This window comes from Acipenser ruthenus, chromosome 59 (assembly GCF_902713425.1).
Source record: "Acipenser ruthenus chromosome 59, fAciRut3.2 maternal haplotype, whole genome shotgun sequence".
In the NCBI taxonomy this organism is placed as follows: domain Eukaryota; kingdom Metazoa; phylum Chordata; class Actinopteri; order Acipenseriformes; family Acipenseridae; genus Acipenser; species Acipenser ruthenus.
This window is the reverse complement of record NC_081247.1, coordinates 1,584,448-1,605,436: the sequence shown is the minus strand read 5'-3', so window position 1 is coordinate 1,605,436 and position 20,989 is coordinate 1,584,448. Positions and strand designations below refer to the sequence as shown.

The 20,989-nt window shown below is 44.3% G+C and overlaps 1 protein-coding gene across 1 annotated transcript in view; it reads left to right on the top strand.

Moving 5' to 3' along the window:
• Nucleotides 1-713: 713 nt before the first annotated feature.
• The window catches only part of LOC117410233 (Fc receptor-like protein 5), a 48,757-nt gene continuing 28,481 nt past the window's right edge, over nucleotides 714-20,989 (top strand). Inside the window, exon 1 of the mRNA XM_059018354.1 lies at nucleotides 714-1,320. Coding sequence (XP_058874337.1) covers nucleotides 714-1,320 — 607 coding nt within the window. The remainder of the gene's footprint in view (nucleotides 1,321-20,989) is intronic.

Genomic DNA, 20,989 nt, shown 5'->3' with positions numbered 1-20,989 from the left:
TGTAGAGTCACTTACAATTACGTCTCTCCCGAAAGACGGAGCACAAGGAGGTTAAGTGACTTGCTCAGGGTCACACAATGAGTCAGTGGCTGAGGTGGGATTTGAACCGGGGACCTCCTCGTTACAAGCCCCTTTTCTTTAACCACTGGACCACACAGCCTCCTTGTATGGCCAGTATGGCCAATTCAAAGGGGAGGGAATCTCCCCAAAACATTGTGTTTGAAAAGCTAAGCCGCCGCCATGGGGTAAAAATGGTGACGAAGCGGTTTACCTCGTTGGAACAGTGTGTGCTAGCTTTAGGTAATGTGGTTGGGTGTGAGCGTATCGTGTCTGCGTCTCGAATGAATGGAGCAATTGTTGCTTTTTTATGTGATACCAGTCTTGTTGCAAAGGCTGTTGAAAAAGGCATTGTTGTAAATGATACCTTTGTTGCGGTTACACCGCTGTCTGTACCGTCCCGAAGAATCATTCTTTCGAATGTCCCTCCGTTTCTAAAAAATGATTTAATTGAGCGTGCGCTTTCCCGGTATGGTAAAGTTGTATCCAGCCCCGAGAGATTACTGATTGGCTGCAAATCCCCGCAGCTAAAGCATATAGTGTCGTTCCGAAGACATGTCAATATGATTTTTAATGACGTGAATCAGGAACTGAACGTTGCACTTAAATTCAAGGCAGATGATACTGAATATGTCATTTTTGCCAGTACTGATGTAATGCGATGTTTTCACTGTAAGAATGAGGGACACATTGTTAAGAACTGTCCTGAGAAAGGAGGTAATGCGGGCGAGGAGAATGAGGGTGAGCAAGGGGAGAGAGAAGAAGCTGGGCAGCCGGAGACGCGTGGAGCTGAGAGCGGTTCCGTGGTTTCTGATACCCCGGCTAAAGAGGGTAGTAAGGCGCAGGACACAATGCAGGCTAGCGGGAGTCTGAATCGGGACAGCAACGCTGAGGAGAGTGTGAGTGAGTCGGCCGGGGATGAAAAACCGGGCAGTGGGCTTACTGACACTAATACTGGTGAGACTTCCACACTGGCTGCAGCTGCTGCAGCAAGCGTCAGTGTGGAACAGAAAAGTAGCGACCAGATTGAGAAAGGAGGTGTCTCTGCTGAGCCAGAAATGAAGACTCAGGTAGAGAAAGACGAACTGACAGAAACTGAGAGAGACGATAAGAGTCTGAGAATGGAGCGTAGTGAGCAGAGCTCGGAGTTTGACAGTGAGGAGGAGGGGAGCCTGACTGACTGTTCCCTGACGGCAGAGCCCCCTTGCACTGAGGCTGGTTACAGCGTGGGCAGTATTAAAACGTTTTTAGAACTTACTAAAGGTAGGAGGGGGGTCAGCGTTGAAGACCATTTTCCAAACATTAAAATGTTTTTGCTGTCAGCACGTTTTTTGCTACAGAAATCTTCAGGCTCCGATCTTTCTGAGCAGGAGCGCTGGCGTCCAAAGAACTTAATTGCAAAGGTTAATAAGAGGTCTAAAACTAGTTAAAATAGTTGACAGGTTTATTTTTCAATTTTCTTCTCCCATGGATAAGTGGTTTCTTTCCTTCTTTCTTGTTTGTATCTTTCTATCTCTCCCTAACATGAGCTCTCTTAAGATTGGGTCATTAAATATAAACGGGTGTAGGGATGATTTAAAGAGAGCCGCGTTTTTTGAGTATCTGGGGCAGAAAGATTTGAAAGTAATTTTGTTGCAAGAGACACACGCTGATTCTAGGAATCAAATAGACTGGGCCAGGGATTGGAAGGGGGAGACTTTTTTTACTCACGGATCTAGTGTGAGTGCTGGGGTGGCAGTCCTTTTTTCAAAAGATTTTAAACCAGTTTCTTATGATGTCACTGAGGTAGTGAAGGGGCGGTTACTTAAAGTGCAAGCGATAGTCGGTGAAATCTCGCTTGTCTTTATTAATATTTACGCACCAAATGAGGGCAGAGAACGGATTGCTTTCTTTCAGACTTTAGATACAGTTCTGAACGGTTGTGGAAGTGAGGAAGTCCTGTTTTTAACCGGTGATTTTAACTGCACTGTACATTGCTTAGATGATCGAAATCACCCTGAGCCGCACCAACAGTCTGCCAAATAACTTTTAATGATTTTAAATAAGCACGGCTTGTCTGACGTGTGGAAAGAATTCAATGACACAAATAGACAGTACACATGGGTCAAAGTGTGTGAAAAAACGATCTCTTTAGCGAGATTAGACCGTTTTTATACTTTTAGGCAGCATTTTAGCCTGTTTACTAAGTGTTTTATTTCTCCCAACGGTCTTTCTGATCACAGTCTTTTAACAGTCAATGTTTTATTGCCTTCCCAAATGACAAAACGTTCTTACTGGCATTTTAACATTCAGCTGCTGAAAGATACACATTTTAAGGAATGTCTGACTTTTTTATGGAACAGGTGGAGAGAGCAGAAATCTGCTTTTACTTCTCTGGCTCAGTGGTGGGATGTGGGGAAGGTGCAGGTCAGGTTGTTCTGTCAGCAGTACACGCTAATGCCACAAAGAGGATGACTGAGACTCTGGAAGAGCTGGAGTGAGACATGTTAGAGCTTCAGGGAGCTCTACAGTCCAATCCCAATAGTAGGACGATTCAAGACCTCAAAAATAAAAAAAAACAGCAGCTGGCTGAGCTGCTGAATGTCAAAGTGCAGGGGGTGCTGCTGAGGTCTAGAGTGCAATACCTTGCAGAGGTGGATGGGCCAACACAGTTGAGGGAGTTGAGGGAGCCCAGAAAGATCCGGCAATGTGCTGTGGACTTCTACACAAAGCTGTTCACAGCGGAAGCTGAAGGACAGCCGGAGGAGACACAGCGCTTCTTGGAGACTCTGCCAAAGATCTCTGAAGAGGAGAAAGGTTTTCTAGACAAACCTCTAACAGTACAGGAGCTCTCTGACGCCCTCATGGGGCTAAAGGGCAGCAGTGTAGAGTAGTGGTTAGGGCTCTGGACTCTTGACCGGAGGGTTGTGGGTTCAATCCCAGGTGGGAGACACTGCTGCTGTACCCTTGAGCAAGGTACTTTACCTAGATTGCTCCAGTAAAAACTGTATAAATGGGTAATTGTATGTAAAAATAATGTGTAAAAAATAATGTAAAAATTGTAACTCGCCCTGGATAAGGGCGTCTGCTAAGAAATGAATAATAATAATAATAATAATAATAATAATAATAATAAACAGAAGAAAAACTCCAGGACTGGATGGACTACCTGTTGAGTTTTTCAAGTCTTTCTGGACTTTGCTTGGGAAAGATCTACATGCAGTCTACGCAGAAAGTCTGGAGAAAGGGGAGCTGCCATTGAATTGTAGGAGGGCAGTGATATATTTGCTGCCAAAAAAAGGGGACTTGTGCCATATCAAAAACTGGAGGCCTGTGTCGTTGTTGGCCTCTGATTACAAAATAATATCGAAAGCCCTCGGTAATAGGTTGAGCACTGTAATGGGAAATATTATTTATCCCGACCAAACTTACTGTGTGCCCAGTAGAAGCATTTTTGACAGTATTTTTTTAATTCGAGACACATTGGCTGCCTCTGAGCTCTTCGGTTTCCCTGCTGGGCTTATCTCTCTTGATCAGGAGAAAGCCTTTGACAGAGTCGATCACAAGTACTTATGGAAGGTATTTGAAGCCTTTGGATTTGGCCTGGGATTTATATCCCACATATAGTTCCTGACATTTTCATTCTGCTGAAGGTCAACGGGGAGCTGAGTGCACCTTTCCCAGTTCACAGGGGTATCAGACAAGGCTGCCCTCTCTGGGGAATGCTCTATTCCCTGTCCATCAAACCCCTTATTTGCAGGCTCAGGCATGTTCTAACAGGGCTCTCTATCCCAGGTAGTCCGGCTCGGCCCATAAAAGTATCTGCCTATGCAGATGACATCTCAGTTTTTATAACCAGCCAAGCAGATGTTGATAAACCCTGTGACAGTCAACAGCTTATTGAAAAAGTCTCATCTGCTAGAATTAATTGGTTGAAGAGTGGGGCTTTCTTACTTGGGAAATGGACAAAGCCTGGGCCTCCAGTGTTGCCTGGTGGATTGCTCTGGAGCTGGGAAGAGTTTAAACACCTAGGGGTATTTTTGGGAGGTGCGAGAGCAGCTGAGAGGAATTTGGGAGGGAGTGTTGGAGGCAATACGGGGGCATTTGCAGAGGTGGCACTGGGTTTTGCCACAGCTCTTGTATAGGGGCAGAGTTTTAATAATAAACAACTTGGCTGCTTCCATGCTCTGGCACAAGTGCATATGTGTAGAACCTGACCAGGTGTTTTTAAAAAAAAATCCAGAGTTTAGTTTTTTTCTGGGATGGACTGCATTGGCTAAGGCAAAGCATATTGTACCTACCTCTGGATGAAGGGGGTCAGGGATTGATGGACCTGTCCAGCAGGATTGCTGCTTTTAGACTGCAGGCTGTCCAAAAAATGCTCCATAGAAGTGAGAAGCCACCCTGGGTTGACGTGGCTTTACTTTTCTTGCTTCATGTTGGAGGGCTGGGTCTTGGGAAGCATATTTTCTTTTTAGACACTGCTCTGTTTGTTTGCTCCAAACTACCAGCCTACTATCTGAGTGTGTTGAAAGCATGGCAGAGTCTGAGGGTGGGTCTGGATGAAGAAGCTTTAGATTTTTACTGGCTTTTGGAGAGACCGCTGGTTTTTAATCCTCTTTTTAAAGTAGAAATGTTAAAATCGCAGGCTTTTACAAATGTAACGATAAAGGCCGGGGTCATCAAGTTACGCCATGTTTTAGATCTGGAGAGTTTTAATTGGAGAAGTCCACAGAGTTTGTCTTTAACCTTGGGGTTGTGGTCTGTGAGGGTAGCTGAGTTGCTGCTTTCCCAGATTCATGCAGTGTTATCAAATGCACAGAATGAGACTCTAAGAAAGGGCTTTACTAACTGTACCTCTTCCCCCTGTGAAACACCTTTCCCCCTGTAACAGGGCGAGCAGCCCTGTACATGGTTTTGTTTATTTTTAGATCGGGGTCTCCCCCTCCGCCCCTGTGCAGTGTATTTATTTTGTATTTTTATTGTATTGTATTTATGTCGGCGAGCGCCGTATATTTGATTATTTATGTATTTAGGACGGCGTAGCCGAGCGTTTTGTTTATTTTTAAAACGTGTTCTGGCAGAGGCGAGATTGGTGCTCGTCCTCTGCCAGGAATAATTAAACTCGTGCAGTAGGTGGCCATCTCCCGAATTAATTAGGTGATTTAATTTGTTGCTAATCGGGAAATGGTCACCTGTTATAAAAAGCCTGCAGCTCTCCAACTCGGGGGGGATGTTGTAGGAGCGGAGAGAGCGAGAGCGAGAGCGAGAGCGGAGCGATCGGGTGAAAACGAAACTAAATTCAATTATAACATACAGGAACAGTGACAGCGACTGCCCAGCCTGACCTGTATGGTTTATTTATTATTGATTGTTGATTTAGTGTTCGTGACTTTATTTTGTTTAAACCTTTTATTTTCGCTCGGTGAGCACAGTGTTTTGTGTTTAAATATTTTATTTATTTTTGTTTGTTAATAAAAACGGCAAACGCCTTTCTGAACTGCAGTACTCCCCGGTGTCAGTCAGTATTTTTGTTCCTGCTTCTGCCTGACGTCAGACCACTCAGCCATTCCTGTCACACGTGGTGTCCTGCGTGGGATCGTAGCGCCTCCAGGACGCAGGCAGAAGAGGGTACTGCAGTTTTTTTGTTTTTCTTTTTTTTTTTCGATCATTGTTTGTGGAGTGAAGAGGAGGATGAGAGGAAAGAGGAGGAAGAGCTGCCAGAAGCAGCAGCAGGAGAGTGGTGTGAGGAGATGGTGGTCACGGGACCCCACCCAACTGGGACCCCCTTACTGGGACGTGGAACAGGAGCAGTGGAGAGCTGAAGGGGCCCCCCTGTGTGTCATCTGCAGGGAGGACTGCCCTTATGAAGACCCCTGCTTCTGGGAAGCCTACACCATGGGGAGGGTGTCCTGTGCATCAGGGTGGTTTTGGCTGCTGGAGCAGCAGACCCCATCACCTCCACAGGCCAAGGGAGAAAAGAGGAGAAGGAGGCAGAGAGGGAACACGGACCTGGAATGGGAGGAGCCCGAACGTCCTGCGCCTGAGTGGGAGGAGCCCGAACGTCCTGCGCCTGAGTGGGAGGAGCCCGAACGTCCTGCGCCTGAGTGGGAGGAGCCCGAACGTCCTGCGCCTGAGTGGGAGGAGCCCGAACGTCCTGCGCCTGAGTGGGAGGAGCCCGAACGTCCTGCGCCTGAGTGGGAGGAGCCCGAACGTCCTGCGCCTGAGTGGGAGGAGCCCGAACGTCCACAGCCCAAGAGGGGGGAGTCGGTGCGTCCACAGCCCAAGAGGGGGGAGTCGGTGCGTCCACAGCCCAAGAGGGGGGAGTCGGTGCATCCACAGCCCAAGAAGGGGAAAGCCAAACATCCACAGCCCAGGTACCTGCCAGCAGAGGGAGAGTTCCTGCTGGTTACACCTCCATCTCCATGGGAGGACTGTGTGTCGCTCCCACCTCCGCCAGCAGAGGGAGCATACCTGCTGGTTCCACCTCCATCGCCCTGGGAGGACTGTGTGTCGCTCCCACCACCACCAGCAGAGGGAGCATGCCTGCTGGTTCCGCTTCCACCACCGCCAGCAGAGGGAACATGCCTGCTGGTTTCCCTGTTGCAGCCAGAAGGGGAGGCGTCCCAGCCGCCTTCGCAGCCAGAAGGGAAGGAGCCGCCTTCGCAGCCAGAAGGGGAGGAGCCGCCTTCGCAGCCAGAAGGGGAGGAGCCGCCTTCGCAGCCAGAAGGGGAGGAGCCGCCTTCGCCGCCAGAAGGGGAGGAGGCCCTGCCGCCTTGGCCGGCAGAAGGGGAGGAGCCCCTGCCGCCTTGGCCGGCAGAAGGGGAGGAGCCCCTGCCGCCTTGGCCGGCAGAAGGGGAGGAGCCCCTGCCGCCTTGGCCGGCAGAAGGGGAGGAGCCCCTGCCGCCTTTATCGTCAGGAGGAGAGGAGCAGGAGCTATCTCTACCTCCACCACCACCACCATTGGGAGAAGTGGAGCTCCTGCTGCCGCCTTCATGGCCAGGGGCTCCCCTCCCGCCGTCGGCATCGCCTGGGGTCGCCTGTGTCTCCCTTGCGTCTCCTAGGGTTGCTGCCGGTCCTGCGTTGCCTCCCGAGGGGCCGCTGCCGTCGCCTCCCGAGGGGCCGCTGCCGCTGCCGTCGCCTGGGGTCGCCAGGGATCCTGCTTCGCCTGGGGTCGCCAGGGATCCTGCTTCGCCTGGGGTCGCCAGGGATCCTGCTTCGCCTGGGGTCACTACACTATGGCCGGAGCCCCACGGAGGGGAACGGACGGCCATGAAGAAAGGGGGAGAGGTCCGGAGACCAGCTCCCCCAGCCGCACTTTCGCGGCCGGAGATCATGTGGTCGGAGCCCCACGGAGGGGAACTGCCGGCCATGAAGAAAGGGGGGGAGGTCTGGAGACCAGCTCCTCCAGCCGCACTTTCGCAGACGGAGATCATGTGGTCGGAGCCCCACGGAGGGGAACTGCCGGCCATGAAGAAGGGGGGGGAGGTCAGGAGACCAGCTCCCCCAGCCGCACTTTCGCGGCAGGAGATTGTGTGGTCAGAGCCCCATGGAGGGGAACTGCTGGCCGTGAAGAGGAGGGGGAAGGTCAGGAGACCAGCTTCCCCAGCCACAATTTCGCGGCAGGATAGAGTGTGGCGGGAGCCCCGGAAGAGGGAGCTGCCGGCCACGAAGAATTGGGGGGTGCCAGAGATTCCACCATGGCCACCCCCCAGAAACAACTTGCTTCCCCCTCTTCCGGGACTTTGAGACTGAGGGGTGAGGTGGCCGTTGGGGCCATGTGTGCGTTGCACAAGGGGGGGATATGTAACAGGGCGAGCAGCCCTGTACATTGTTATGTTTATTTTTAGATCGGGGTCTCCCCCTCCGCCCCTGTGCAGTGTATTTATTTTGGATTTTTATTGTATTGTATTTATGTCGGCGAGCGCCGTATATTTGATTATTTATGTATTTAGGATGGCGTAGCCGAGAGTTTTGTTTATTTTTAAAACGTGTTCTGGCAGAGGCGAGATTGGTGCTCGTCCTCTACTCGTGCAGTAGGTGGCCATCTCCCGAATTAATTAGGTGATTTAATTTGTTGCTGCTTCTGCCTGACGTCAGACCACTCAGCCATTCCTGTCACACCCCCTTATACAGATCTCCCCAGCTATCAGCCGAGACACGGGAGACAAAGGGCATTTGTTTAAAATCGAGAACTTGACAGATCTCTCCCTGTCAAGTGTGAAGGGGGACACATTGTATGAATTATGTGTAAAGCTAAGACACGAGAAGCAATTACAGGGCCTTCCAGATACATCTTGGAGAGAGCTGTTGGAGGTGGAAGAGCAGGTCAGGCCGGCTTGGAGAAGCCTCTATAAACCCCCCCTATCAAAGAGGCTGGGAGATCTACAGTGGAGACTCTTACACACGATTCTCGCTGTTAATGCCTACCTCTGCATACTAGACCCAATGGTATCTGACATGTCCATTTTGTTTACAAAGAGAGACTGTCTTTCATAGTTTTATCTTTTGTAATTTAACCACAATAAGCAATTATAAGGAACTTGTATATACAATTGACATGTACATTCACAACTGTATGCAGTGGTTTTCAGAGATTTAGGGGGTTGTTTGTTATAAACCCTTCAATTGTGTTTTTTCATTTCTTTTTTTTAATCATGTCCTTCATACAATTCAGTCTTGACTGATAGTTTTACAATGTGAACTCACAATGTTTTACCAAACCTATCTAGAATTGACCGTGCTTACTTGTGTGCATTAAGTATGGTTTGACTAGAATGTATTTTTCAATTAGTTTTTACCATACTGTGCTGTTGCAGTATATACTGCAGTACACTTCATAAAGGGGCAGTGCAGACTCCTCCACTAAGTGGTTTTCTAAAGATGATTGACTGGCATGTTTGGTATCAAACTGCTCAGCTCAGTCTCCTCTTTTCAGAATCCCCTCTTGGCAGTTTAACAGGGGATGCAGGGCTGCATTCCAGTATTCAGGTTCAATTTAAACCCTGCCTGCCTTCACTTCCTCTCACTAACCACAGTCACTTATTTCTTTCTCAGAAACGAATGTAGAGCTGACTGACCACAGAAAAGGAGAAGTTTGTTCTGTTTTTGCGATGACATCTGCAGTGAACAGCACTATGAGGTACACTTTCTATCTATATCACTATCGCTTTTCCTACATCTTGTAAACTCTATTTCTACACTGAGCCTGAATCCATCACCTGCTTTCACCAGTAAACCACCAAACAGAATTTGATAATGCTCCTAAAATTGTTTTTAAATAGTTTAGAAGTAATATATCTTTTGCTGAATGGTTACTTTTCTAAATTATTTCCAATTCAAGTTTACTGTCATTAATGTTCATTAATGTTCATTAATGTACGGGACTTTCAACATTCAGTTTATTCATTTGGTCTGGTTTGTGCGTGTCTTGTTTGGTTTCAAAGTCAGTACTGGCATTTAATGTATTTGTCACCATTCCTTGACCATTCATGTGTAAGTAAAATTAAAAAGTGCTACCCAGATTTGTTTATTTATTGATACAAGCAGATGATGGCTGCAGAAGTCAATGCTCAGTTCTTTTGATTATCAGTGTGTGATGGGGGTGTAATAGGTTCCCACTGTAATCCGCCCTCCCAATCTCTTGTGGCGTTGCATAGGGCAGCCCGGACTCGGGGCGAACGGCCTGAAAATTATCATACCGGGAGTTCTGGTGTGGTCGGTCATTTTGCCCTGATGCGGAACCTCACAGTCAGTTAGGCTGCGCTGTTTCTGCATTCGGGCTCTCTGTCCTGGGTTAGCAACAGGAGTACACTGTGCTGTTGTATAAATAGGCGGCTTCCTGCGTCCCGACTCCTACTTCCTCCTTCTCTTCCCGAGTGTGTGCTTCGGAAGTACCCGGAAGTCTCGTATCCACTCAGGGCAGTGAGTGCTGGAGTATGTCGCAGCCAGTGTTGGAAGGAGCCAGCTGCAGACACAGCGCCACCACCACTAATGTGGCCATTTAAAGAACGGCAGCTACTATTATTTTCTGTTCTATATTATTATTGTGCAGGACTTGTTTGTGTATTCTTTTTATTTTAACCCAGTTCTACCATAGTTGGTATTACCGGGGTTTTTTTTGTGTTTATTTTTGTAATACCTGCTACCCCACCTGGGTGCTGACTGTGGCTTCAGCACTTTTGTTTTTGTTTATTTTTATTTAATAAACTTCTACTCAGTTGTCAGGTGGCACTGAGGTTTGCCCACAGGCTTCCTGTGTGTGTGACGTCATTGCTGGTCCTCCCAAAGACAACACCTACTACCCTCTAACACAGTGATTTCATATGCTTGTGTTCTTCTCATACCTGATGTTACGGCTGACAAAGACGGAGAGAGGGGAAGCAAATCAATCTACTCTAAGTGTGTGCAGCTCAGTTATTTCTAATAGTTTTAAGTATAGATATTAGACAAATGTCATTTTGTCTGTGCTGCACTTACTGGCTTACAGATGAAGCTGCTTCTCAGAAAGAAGAGGTTTTAGTGTAAAAATACAAATTCACACACTGAACTCATCTGCAGTATCCTGTGAAATCACCAGCATATCTTTGTAACAGAAGCTGGTGACCAGTTAACACTTTGAGATAAAAAAAATAGCATCACTGGGAGGAACTGTGAAGCGCTGCCAGCGTTTAAGGAAATTAAGGTTTTCTATGAAGATCAGTTCTGTTGCAGTGTCGTTTAGTTCCAGGCAGAATGCGGGCTGGGAAACTCTACATTGTGATGTGTAAGTACTGCGATCCAATACTTTGAACACAAATCCAGCAGCATGCCTCCCTGGTGAGGGATTGATGGCTTGAAAGAGTCTGGCTTGTCAGTTTCAGGTGGTTTTTAAAAGGGGATGTTGGAGCTGGCTCTGTACTGTACTGAATTAAAGCAGTTGTGTTTCATTAACAACAGTGATGAGCAAAAGCTATACTATAGTGGTGAGCAATCACCATAAAAGAGATCAGTTCTTTGGTTTCAAACCTTTTTCATGGCTTAGAGATTGTATTTAACTGTGTTGAGGCATGTGAGCTTATCATTATCCAGCTTGCTCTGTCTGCTAAAGAAGCTTCTTAAGTGATGTGTGTGCGTGTGTGTGTGTGTGTGTGTGTGTGTGTGTGTGTGCGTGTGTGTGTGTGTGTGTGTGATGAGGATGGTCGAAAAGCTTTCTGAAAGGCTAATTTAATCTACTTTAACATTGCTTCAAGAACATTCACCTTTAATGTGATTTTTGCATAGCACTTGCTGCCTCTGGTGGTCAAATGTTGTAACTGCAGTATTCTAGATGGGGCTTGTCATGTAACTGCGGAGAGTTAGGCACTGCTTTGAAGCAAAAGGCAAATATTCAGAGAGGAATACATTTCAAGGAATAAAAATAGTAAGAAAAGAAACTACAATAATTGAACTGCTCCTTCCTGGAAGGAATTTGTTTCTTGACAGTATTATACTGTTATAATTACTCCTCTTAGAAAATTGTCGTTTTCATGCAGACTCTAAATTAGGCACAAAATTAGGTAAAAGCACAAAAGCTCAGAGCTTTCTAAGGGTCACATTTGTTACAGGATTTTCAGAGTCTGGTGACTGAGTAATAGATGTGAGAGGAATGAACTGCATTGTGTTGTAATGTGTGGCAATGTGTTTCTCTGCATACCTGAACAGACAATATTCATAACCATCACATGTGGTCCAGATCAAAATGTCCACGTGTTTTGTAAGGAAACACTTGAAGACTATAGTTACATTTATTCTAGCTTTGTTATCTAAAAACAACATTTGATCTTTTGCTACAATGCAAGATTAGGGTTGCGTTCAATAGGCAGAGCGCTCCAGAGGTGGCTGTGGTGTAATGTCCCCACATATTGGACTTTTTGACCAACATATGTGTATGCATTCTATTTCATAAAAGAAAATCTGATAGTTAATTTAAATTAACAGCGTAATTATTTTTGTTTTTCCTTTTAAACGCAGTGAATCTGCAGCATCTCATGCAACATTCGATACGCTCAGCGAGTTATTGCTTGTTTGGCCGGCCTCACAGTAATGAATATTTTCTTAACTGGACGAATAGCGCTGTGTTAAAGGTGAACTACATGTGACGCTTTTTATTTTTATTTGTATATATAGTTTTGCTATTTCTGCGAGATTAAGCTTCACTGTGTATCTCGGCTGAAAAAGCACAGCAGTATAGGCTACACCAAAAACTCTGAACCCTTTTTTCATGGCAGAAAGGGGACGTTAGAATAAGAGAACTTTAGTAAAATGACGTACTTTTGCAGCCTTACATCTCGTTCTAACCAAGAGCACATTATAAACAAAATGATATATGAAAAACCAAAACAGTAGTACTTCAATTGCAGACTTTGCACAGGAACAGAAACGGCAGATGCAGGAGCTCATGGAAATGCAGAAGGTTTCAAAACAAAAGAAACTGCTAAAGTCATTCACAGATGCATTCAAAGAATCGTTGAAGAAATCATTACTTTGAAAAGCTTTTATTTATTTGCTGTATACAAATGTAAAAAGAAAATGTTGAAAAAATAAATTGTGCTATTCTTGGAAGGTTTTTTATTTTTTATTTTGCTGTACAACAACACTTACCTACAGTAGAAACCTCTTAATTGCAAGAGTAAACTGCACTGTAGCCACCTGTAAATAAAACATGCACTATGCAACAAAAACTCTCTTTAAAAAATGGAACTTTTGCATTCTGTTTTATAGTTAAGTTATAAAATTAAATAAAATGGCTGCCAATTTAACATATAGGCAGAGACAACAACCTGGTTTTCAAAAGGGCCGATGCAATCATAGACCGTCCTATATTTTTAAAGCCGGGTTAAGGTAAGTAAATAATTTACTTCTATATTTAAAGGTTATAAAAGCGGACACACTGTATTTTACCTAATTTACTGTATCTGAAAGTTACTTTACTGTCAAATCACATTTCACAAATTTGTGTAGTTGTTGACAGTCGTTAATAATAAAATAATATGCACACATTTTTGCATAAATGCTCATATTTTGAACTGGTGGGTTCTAATTAAAATATGAAACTAATTTACCTGTACATACTGTACCCACCGTGTAGATAACTGTATTTTAAATAGCTAAATTCTTATTAATGACTGAAATGTTCCATTACATTATGTTAAAGGAAGTATAACTTACAGTGTTATTTTAAACTATGAAACGACATGGTTCTAGGAACCCCCCCAAAAATTCCAACATTTGAAAACAACGTATTATAATTCAAATTTTTAAACGGTATTTACGCTTAATTTTAAATGTACAAATGTATGTTAAATACACCTATAAATTGTAATAAAAAATATCAACAACTTACCAGTGAATTCCGTAGGTGGGTACATAACAACACGCGCTGTTAATATTAAACGTTCAGAAAAAAAACTAAAAACTTTAATGATCACTTTTGTCCTCTCGGAGGGCCTGCATATTCTGGTCAGCTGACAGCCGAGTTTCTAAGTCATGAATGCACAGTTTACCATAAACTGGATCGTGAATTCATTTAAGAGTAACCCTTAGTACAGGCATATCCAGAAAACATTATTTTTTATGAAGAAACAGAAAAAAAAATGTAAATGTTAAAAAACGTATTTCTTTATTACAATGAAGAAACTACATTGCACTGAAATAGATACATGGAAATTCAGTTGTTTTCCTTTATTAAAGGCTAATATTAAAACACATCTTTGAGAAGGAACATGGTATTCCAAAAAAGGACATCTCATTTTCTTATGTAATGTCCATCAATATATTGTAGCAAGTTTCGTGGTCTTTTTGGGACAGAAATGAGACTGCAACCGTGAGTAGGTGAAGGCAATTTATTTTTACAAATATTAAATAATCACAAAATAAAATCATAAAGTGAGGGAAAGGGGACTGGGAGTCGAAAGTGAAAATAAATGATTGTAGTAGTTTTTCTTTTACTCTACCCTCACTATCTCTCTATCTCCCCCGAACACAACCTTCTCTCGCACTCTCGTCTTCCCCAATCCTCCCGGTCTGCCCCCACCCCAGCCGTCATTTGTGCCAAACCTGTACCCCAATTCACCTCCACACACAACACGCAACCCCTCCACGCACACACCACCATGCAAGCCCTGCACGCACACACCACCATGCAACCCCTGCACGCACACACCATCATGCAACCCCTGCACGCACACACCACCACGCAACCCCTACACGCACACACCACCATGCAACCCCTACACGCACACACCACCATGCAACCCCTGCACGCACACACCATCATGCAACCCCTGCACGCACACACCACCATGCAACCCCTGCACGCACACACCACCATGCAACCCCTACACGCACACATCACCATGCAACCCCTACACGCACACACCACCATGCAACCCCTGCATGCACACACCACCATGCAACCCCTACACGCACACACCACCATGCAACCCCTGCACGCACACGCCACCATGCAACCCCTACATGCACACACCACCATGCAACCCCTGCACGCACACACCACCATGCAACCCCTACACGCACACACCACCATGTTTTTTTTTAAACATAGTGTTTCAGTGCTGTACAGACGTAAATTGTGTTTGAATTGAAAGTGGTGGTCGAGGAGTCAAATGGGTCAAAGTTCAAGTATATTTTCCTCTAGAGGAATTGCCACTTTTTGACGTCACTACTGTGGTATTATGCCTTTTTTAAAGGCTCAGGATGCAAATATAGCCTTCAACCATGTATTTTATATATTATATATATTCTAATTTTGAAATTGACATTTCTGCAGTGAAGTCTGAGAATATCTGTAGGTTGGATGTGGAGAACTTGGAGCTTGGGAATCTTGTGACAGACTTCCTGGTTTGTGCTCAGAGCCCAATAGAACGAGGCAGTGCTGCTGTATCTGCAGAGAAACACACTCCCTTCCACACTGTGTGAGCCGTTCAGCACCAGAACCAGGGAGCACCCTCCCACATTGCAGGTGGAAGAGAAGCACCTTCTGTTGATGTCTGTACCGCTTATCACCATGCTGGATTGTATGATAATAGCTATGTGGACTGCATTATGCTCGATTCAATGTTTTAGACACTGGAACCTATTGCAGAGCCACTGTTTGTTCAGAGCTGTGTCACAACTACAGATTCCAGGGTGCAATGCACTTCAACTGAGAGACACACTTTCACGCTCTGGTATGTCCAGCACACAGGTCAGTTTCACTTTCAGATAAACAGTCGTTCTGGCAGTGTGACTGCCCCTGTAGCTGGTTAAGTGGATTTAGTCAAACTCACATCCAGGGTTAGAGGAAGCCAGGTGTAATATACAGTATATAACACACCAGGATTGCTTTTGCAATTGGTAATTCAATGTGTTAGTTGGTGTAAAATTTCTCCTTAAATAATGCCAAACTCACCTGGATATACTGTATATACTGAGCATGAAATGAAACTTATCACATATTTGAGCATCAAAAGAAACGTATCACTTATATTTGAGCATCAAAAGAAACTTATCACATACATTTGGATAAAATTCACTAGATGTGATCGAAAAATGACAAGCTCTGTTTTAGAGCAGGTGCAGTGACTTTTTATTGTGCTGATTAACAATTGACATCATGAAGATGCTGCAAAATGATCTGTCGATCTTGGGCAGGTGTTGTGACTCTTGGTCTCCCAGTTTGTTGCCTGTCATTGACAGAGTGTGTCTGGTTATACCGTCTCGCCAGGTTTGAAACTGCTGGCTGTGAGCACCCAAGACATCGAGCCACACACAGCACTCTGCCCTCGTCCAGCCCCCAACACGCTGATTGCACGAAGGCGCTGCTGTCTTGACAGACGTGACATGTTTTTTTTCTGTGATTTTCTTTATTGCTTTTATTCAAGCTTGCAATTCAACAGCTGAAATCACTCCATATCCAGAGTCCAATCAACTGTCTCACTAATTAGGTGATTCAGTCATAGTCACTCAAGCATGTCATGGTCAAGGAAACCAAAAACATTTTGGTATTGTCCAACATTTATATACTTTATTTTTTTCGAAAATAAATGTGTTATAATAGTGACAAGTTTCTTTTGATCTCTTGATAAAGGTCCACAGGAAACAATTCATCTTTTTTTTTTAATGCATTTATGGCAGGTTTCAGCAATTCAAAAAGTTGAGCAGCAATCAAAACACACATTTATATATATATATATATATGGTCATGTGGGTGTGTGGCTATCTAAGTCGAGGAGGTCTCTTGCTGTCTGCATGCTGTGATATACAGGGCTTTATATGAGAGCAGGTGTTCCTGATCAGGAGCCACCTTCAAAAAAGCTTTTGCTGAAGAGAAAAATGACTGCGCTACAGTAGTAATGAAAATAAATAGATGGATTTAACCTTTTCAGATGTTTCTTCATAGTTTGTTTTATTTTTATTTACTTAGTTTATTTAAGTGATGTTCAACTAATGGTGGGTAATGCAGCCTTCCCAACCTTCCGTCACATTACACTGATACTACAGACATAAAAAAAAACTACAACTCCCAGAATCCCTTGCCAATTTCTGTAGTCTTGTGCATTGTGCTAGCAAATGTAAGTCTCTGAGCTTTGATTGTACAGGTGTAATCTGCTGATTTGATGCTACTTTAAGTATTTAATTTTAGGGGGGAAAACCTATCAACACTCCCTATACCCTATTCTAGTATTAGAAAAACATAGACATGATCCCAATTATACAACATTGTCCCTTTAGTCATTATTTCAAACAACTTCTCCCTTCATTTTAAAATGATTGTACATAACAACATGCATCCATAAATCTTACCTGTTGTCACTTGAAAATGTGTTTTGATTGCTGCTCAACTTTTTGAAATGCTGAAACCTGCCATAAATGCATTAAAAAAAAAAGATGAATTGTTTCCTCTGGACCTTCACAAAGAGATCCAATTCCAGGGTTTTCTGCTGAAGTGACAAATGACTGACCTACAATAGCAAGAAAAGGATAGGTGGAGAACATTCTTGATAGTTTGTGACATTTAGTTGAGTTTATTATTTTCTTTAATTTGACTCACTGGAGTGAAAGACTGTCCTGTCAAGTCACTGCCTCTCCTTGTGTCTTTCAGTGCTGACCACAGTGGCGTGCTTTGGACAGGAAACAGGTAAGAGAAAAGTACACTCCAGAGTGAACACAGCCCCCAGTGAAGGGGCTTCAGAGTGAACACAGCCCCCAGTGAAGGGGCTCCAGAGTGAACACAGCCCCCAGTGAAGGGGCTCCAGAGTGAACACAGCCCCCAGTGAAGGGGCTCCAGAGTGAACACAGCCCCCAGTGAAGGGGCTCCAGAGTGAACACAGCCCCCAGTGAAGGGGCTCCAGAGTGAACACAGCCCCCAGTGAAGGGGCTCCAAAGTGAACACAGCCCCCAGTGAAGGGGCTCCAGAGTGAACACAGCCCCCAGTGAAGGGGCTCAAGGGCTCTCACAGCCTGGCTCTCTTCTGGTCTAGTTTGTGTTAAACTGGACTACAGGAGGAGTATAGAAATAATACATCTTTCATGCAGTGTATTGTAATATGAAGGCATATTTAAAACACACACATATATATATTGTGAGCGTATGGGTGCACACAGACAAAGCAGACAGTAGACAGTAAACCCCAGAAAAGAAAAAACAGAAATGACAATCCTGGTTGCAAGACGAGGTCAAAATAAACAGTTCAAAACAGGATTCATATAACAAGAAAAAAGCAAAACAACGTAAACTAACTGGACAGTTAGCCGCTGGTGAATAAGCGATTTGTTTCTGGCTTCTACCAGGTCGTTATTGGCTTCAGACTGTCCCCTAGCCTGGGTAAAAACAAGCGCTGTCTCTTTCCACTTTGCTGTATTTAATTCCAACAGCACTGGCACAGGAAATAAGATCGCAGATGCACCAGCTCCTCTTTGTTATTCCTTTTCAGTGCTGGGTGTAGACAAGCCCACTCTGATTACTGCTCGGAAGCCAACCTTGACTGGCTGTAAAGACTTTCTTTTAAAGGGGTCCGGATCATCCAGGCATTGAGACGGTTACAGGCTACAGGTGTGGGCCAATTAAGAACTAATACTGTTATAACCATGATCCCCTACCTAACCACACCTGCAGCCTGTTCGTCCGTTAACTGCTTGACGTCATGGCAGGCAGGTACGCTGACCACAGGTCTATCAGCGTGTTATCTGCAACACCTGTGGGCTCGTTCCTAGCCCGCCCTGAACGCCTCCTGCTGATGAACCTGTGAGCTGAATCACTATATATATATATATATATATATATATATGTAGGGTTGCTTGCACCAACATGGATTAAATAAAACTCAGTTTAGTGCTAATCTAGGGTTAGTTGATCTGGGGTTATGTTTAATCACAGTTACATTGCACCACACAAATGTAAACCAGGATTAGTAAATCTTGGATTAAGCAGATAATCCTAGATTTCTGATTAATAATCAGTCATTATTTGAATACACCCTGTTTAGCAAATGTAAACGGAAAAGCAAATGTAAACCAAAAAAAAGAAGCATTCAGCATAAAAAATGACATTATATTAATTTGTATTATTATACACAATTTCTCTGCTCAGAGGATGTTTTAAATTAATTATCAAAAAGCGCCAAAACATAGGCCCCACATGCAGCCTGCAGCTTTCCTACAACCCTTAACCTGATCTCTAGTTGAGCGACCGGGTGGTCCTGCATTCGTTCTGAATATCAATTGACTGTACGAATAGCTTTGCTTTACTTTGCGTGAACTAATCTGGGTTAGTGGTTAATCCATGTTGGTGCAATCAAACCATAATTTATTTTCTATTTTAAAATAAGACATTTCTAAAATAGTTCAGCTTCAAATCTCCAGCTCTGTTCATTGCACATAACAGTCAGTTTTCTGTTTGCAAACAATTGTGTTCAGAATGTCATTCTTGTGTGCTGCCACCTGCTGGTGACTTCATTTCTACTTCATTTTCTAATGCTCAAATTGAACTGATGTCAAAACAAACTGGTGTCAAAAATGTTGATATCTTACTTATTATATAATTTTTTGTTTTGTTTTATTTGAAACAATCATTCATTTTAGTTTACATTCTAAAATTGACGTTGGACTTCTGCTCCTACCATGAATATATTTTTCTAAGCATAACCTTTTTTTTTTTTTTAATACTGTATTTCACCAAGAAAGTATACTGGTGTAATGGGATATTTTTTATCCTGGATATCTAACCATGGATTCATTTAAATACACTTGTGAAATTGTGTTATAAATTAGACACAATGTAAATGTAGGCTTATCAGGACGCTGTGTTATTGTCTATTGCAAAACCCTTTTTATTGGCTAGTCTACATTTCTTACTTTATTGTATTTAAAAATGCATACAAATAGTGGGCTACCGGGTGACTCACCTGGTCAGTGCATGGTTGCATGGTGTGCAGGGTGAGTCATACAGCCAGGGGGTGCAGATTTGTATCCTGGCTGTGTGAAGTTGCCGGTCTTTGCTGGGGATTTCAGAGGGAGTGTCACATTGGCTCTGGCGCTCCTGCAGGTTAGGGAGGCAAAACCTTCAGGGACGGTTTCTCCTCATCGCCATACAGTGCACCCCCTGCTATGGTGCAGTTCCAAAAACAACCTTTGTTTATTTATACAGGTTCCTCCCGCTACCAACAATGGTATTGGGGGATGACAGACGGTGTTTGCAGTCCCAAACCAAAAAAATAAAACAATAAATACAGTGTCCAATCCAGCAGTGCACACACGGGTTGAGGTAGTGGGGAGTGAGGGTGACTGTGCTGTGGCAGTGTAGCTGCTCCGGGAGTCATGCTGGCTCAGTTGCTTCAGCACCCGGATTCGTAGAGATCTGCCAGTACACAAAACAAACACACAAACAGCGCTCTGGCTTGTTTACTCACCTAGCTGCATCCCCTTTATACTGCTAAACTCCTACCTGTGATCAGTGCAGCACAACGCTCTAGCCAATACAGCTGATCACAACAGAGTCGTTCAGCAGTCTTACAGCTATGCCCTTTCCCCAAGATGGTGGACTTGAGTCGGCCCATCCCTGTGAAGATGTACCACCAACCTTACTTCACGCCCTTCCTGGTCGGGAGGTAGATTTGTAGCTCAGATTCTTTCTCTCTTGTTCACACCTGACAATAACCCCGTCCCCACTTTTATTTTGTAAATACAGAGAATTCCATTGCCTAGGTGCGTGGCTAAGTTTATTCACTGTGTAACAAGGGATGTTTGTTTATCAAACCCTTAGTCTAAAGAATCACTGGACTTAATATCTTGTTTTACAATCCTCTGGAGGCACTTGATTTGTTTTTGGCAATTGACCAGTTGTGATTAACTTTAGCAATAAAAAAAAACAGGTTCACGTTTTCTGTTCCATAATGATGACTTCACCAATCTCCTTCACGGTCTTCAGCTGCAGTCTCACCCACTTCTCATGAAGGTCCTTCAACTTCACATAAAGCTCTCTGGACGTCTCTCCTTGGAGAATATCCATAGCATGAAACCACCATCGATACGTCTCTGGGCTGATCTCATACTTTGTTAAAATTGCTTCTTTACTTTTCCACAGTCTAAAGTGTCATCCTTCTCCACACTTATCGTATTCTTCTGTCCTTCTCTGGTCATCTGTAAGCAGCTGCCATCCTTTCAAAAGTGGTTAAAACTGCCTGATGTCCTCTTCAGGGTCCTATTGTAAGTGAGATTCTCTCCATTTCCCTTAATGCTCACAGGTACAGGATGACCCTGGGGCTGATCCAGCCTGACCATCTTCACATCCTTCCTCCTCTCGCAATGCACAACCATGGCCCACTTCACTTTGAAGCTTGGTGAACTGATGCGGCATGGCTTTCCAACTCTGGTCTTGGCAGGCCGCTTCTTTCTCTAGGCTCTCCTCCTGCACCCTCTGGACATCTAGGAAAAAC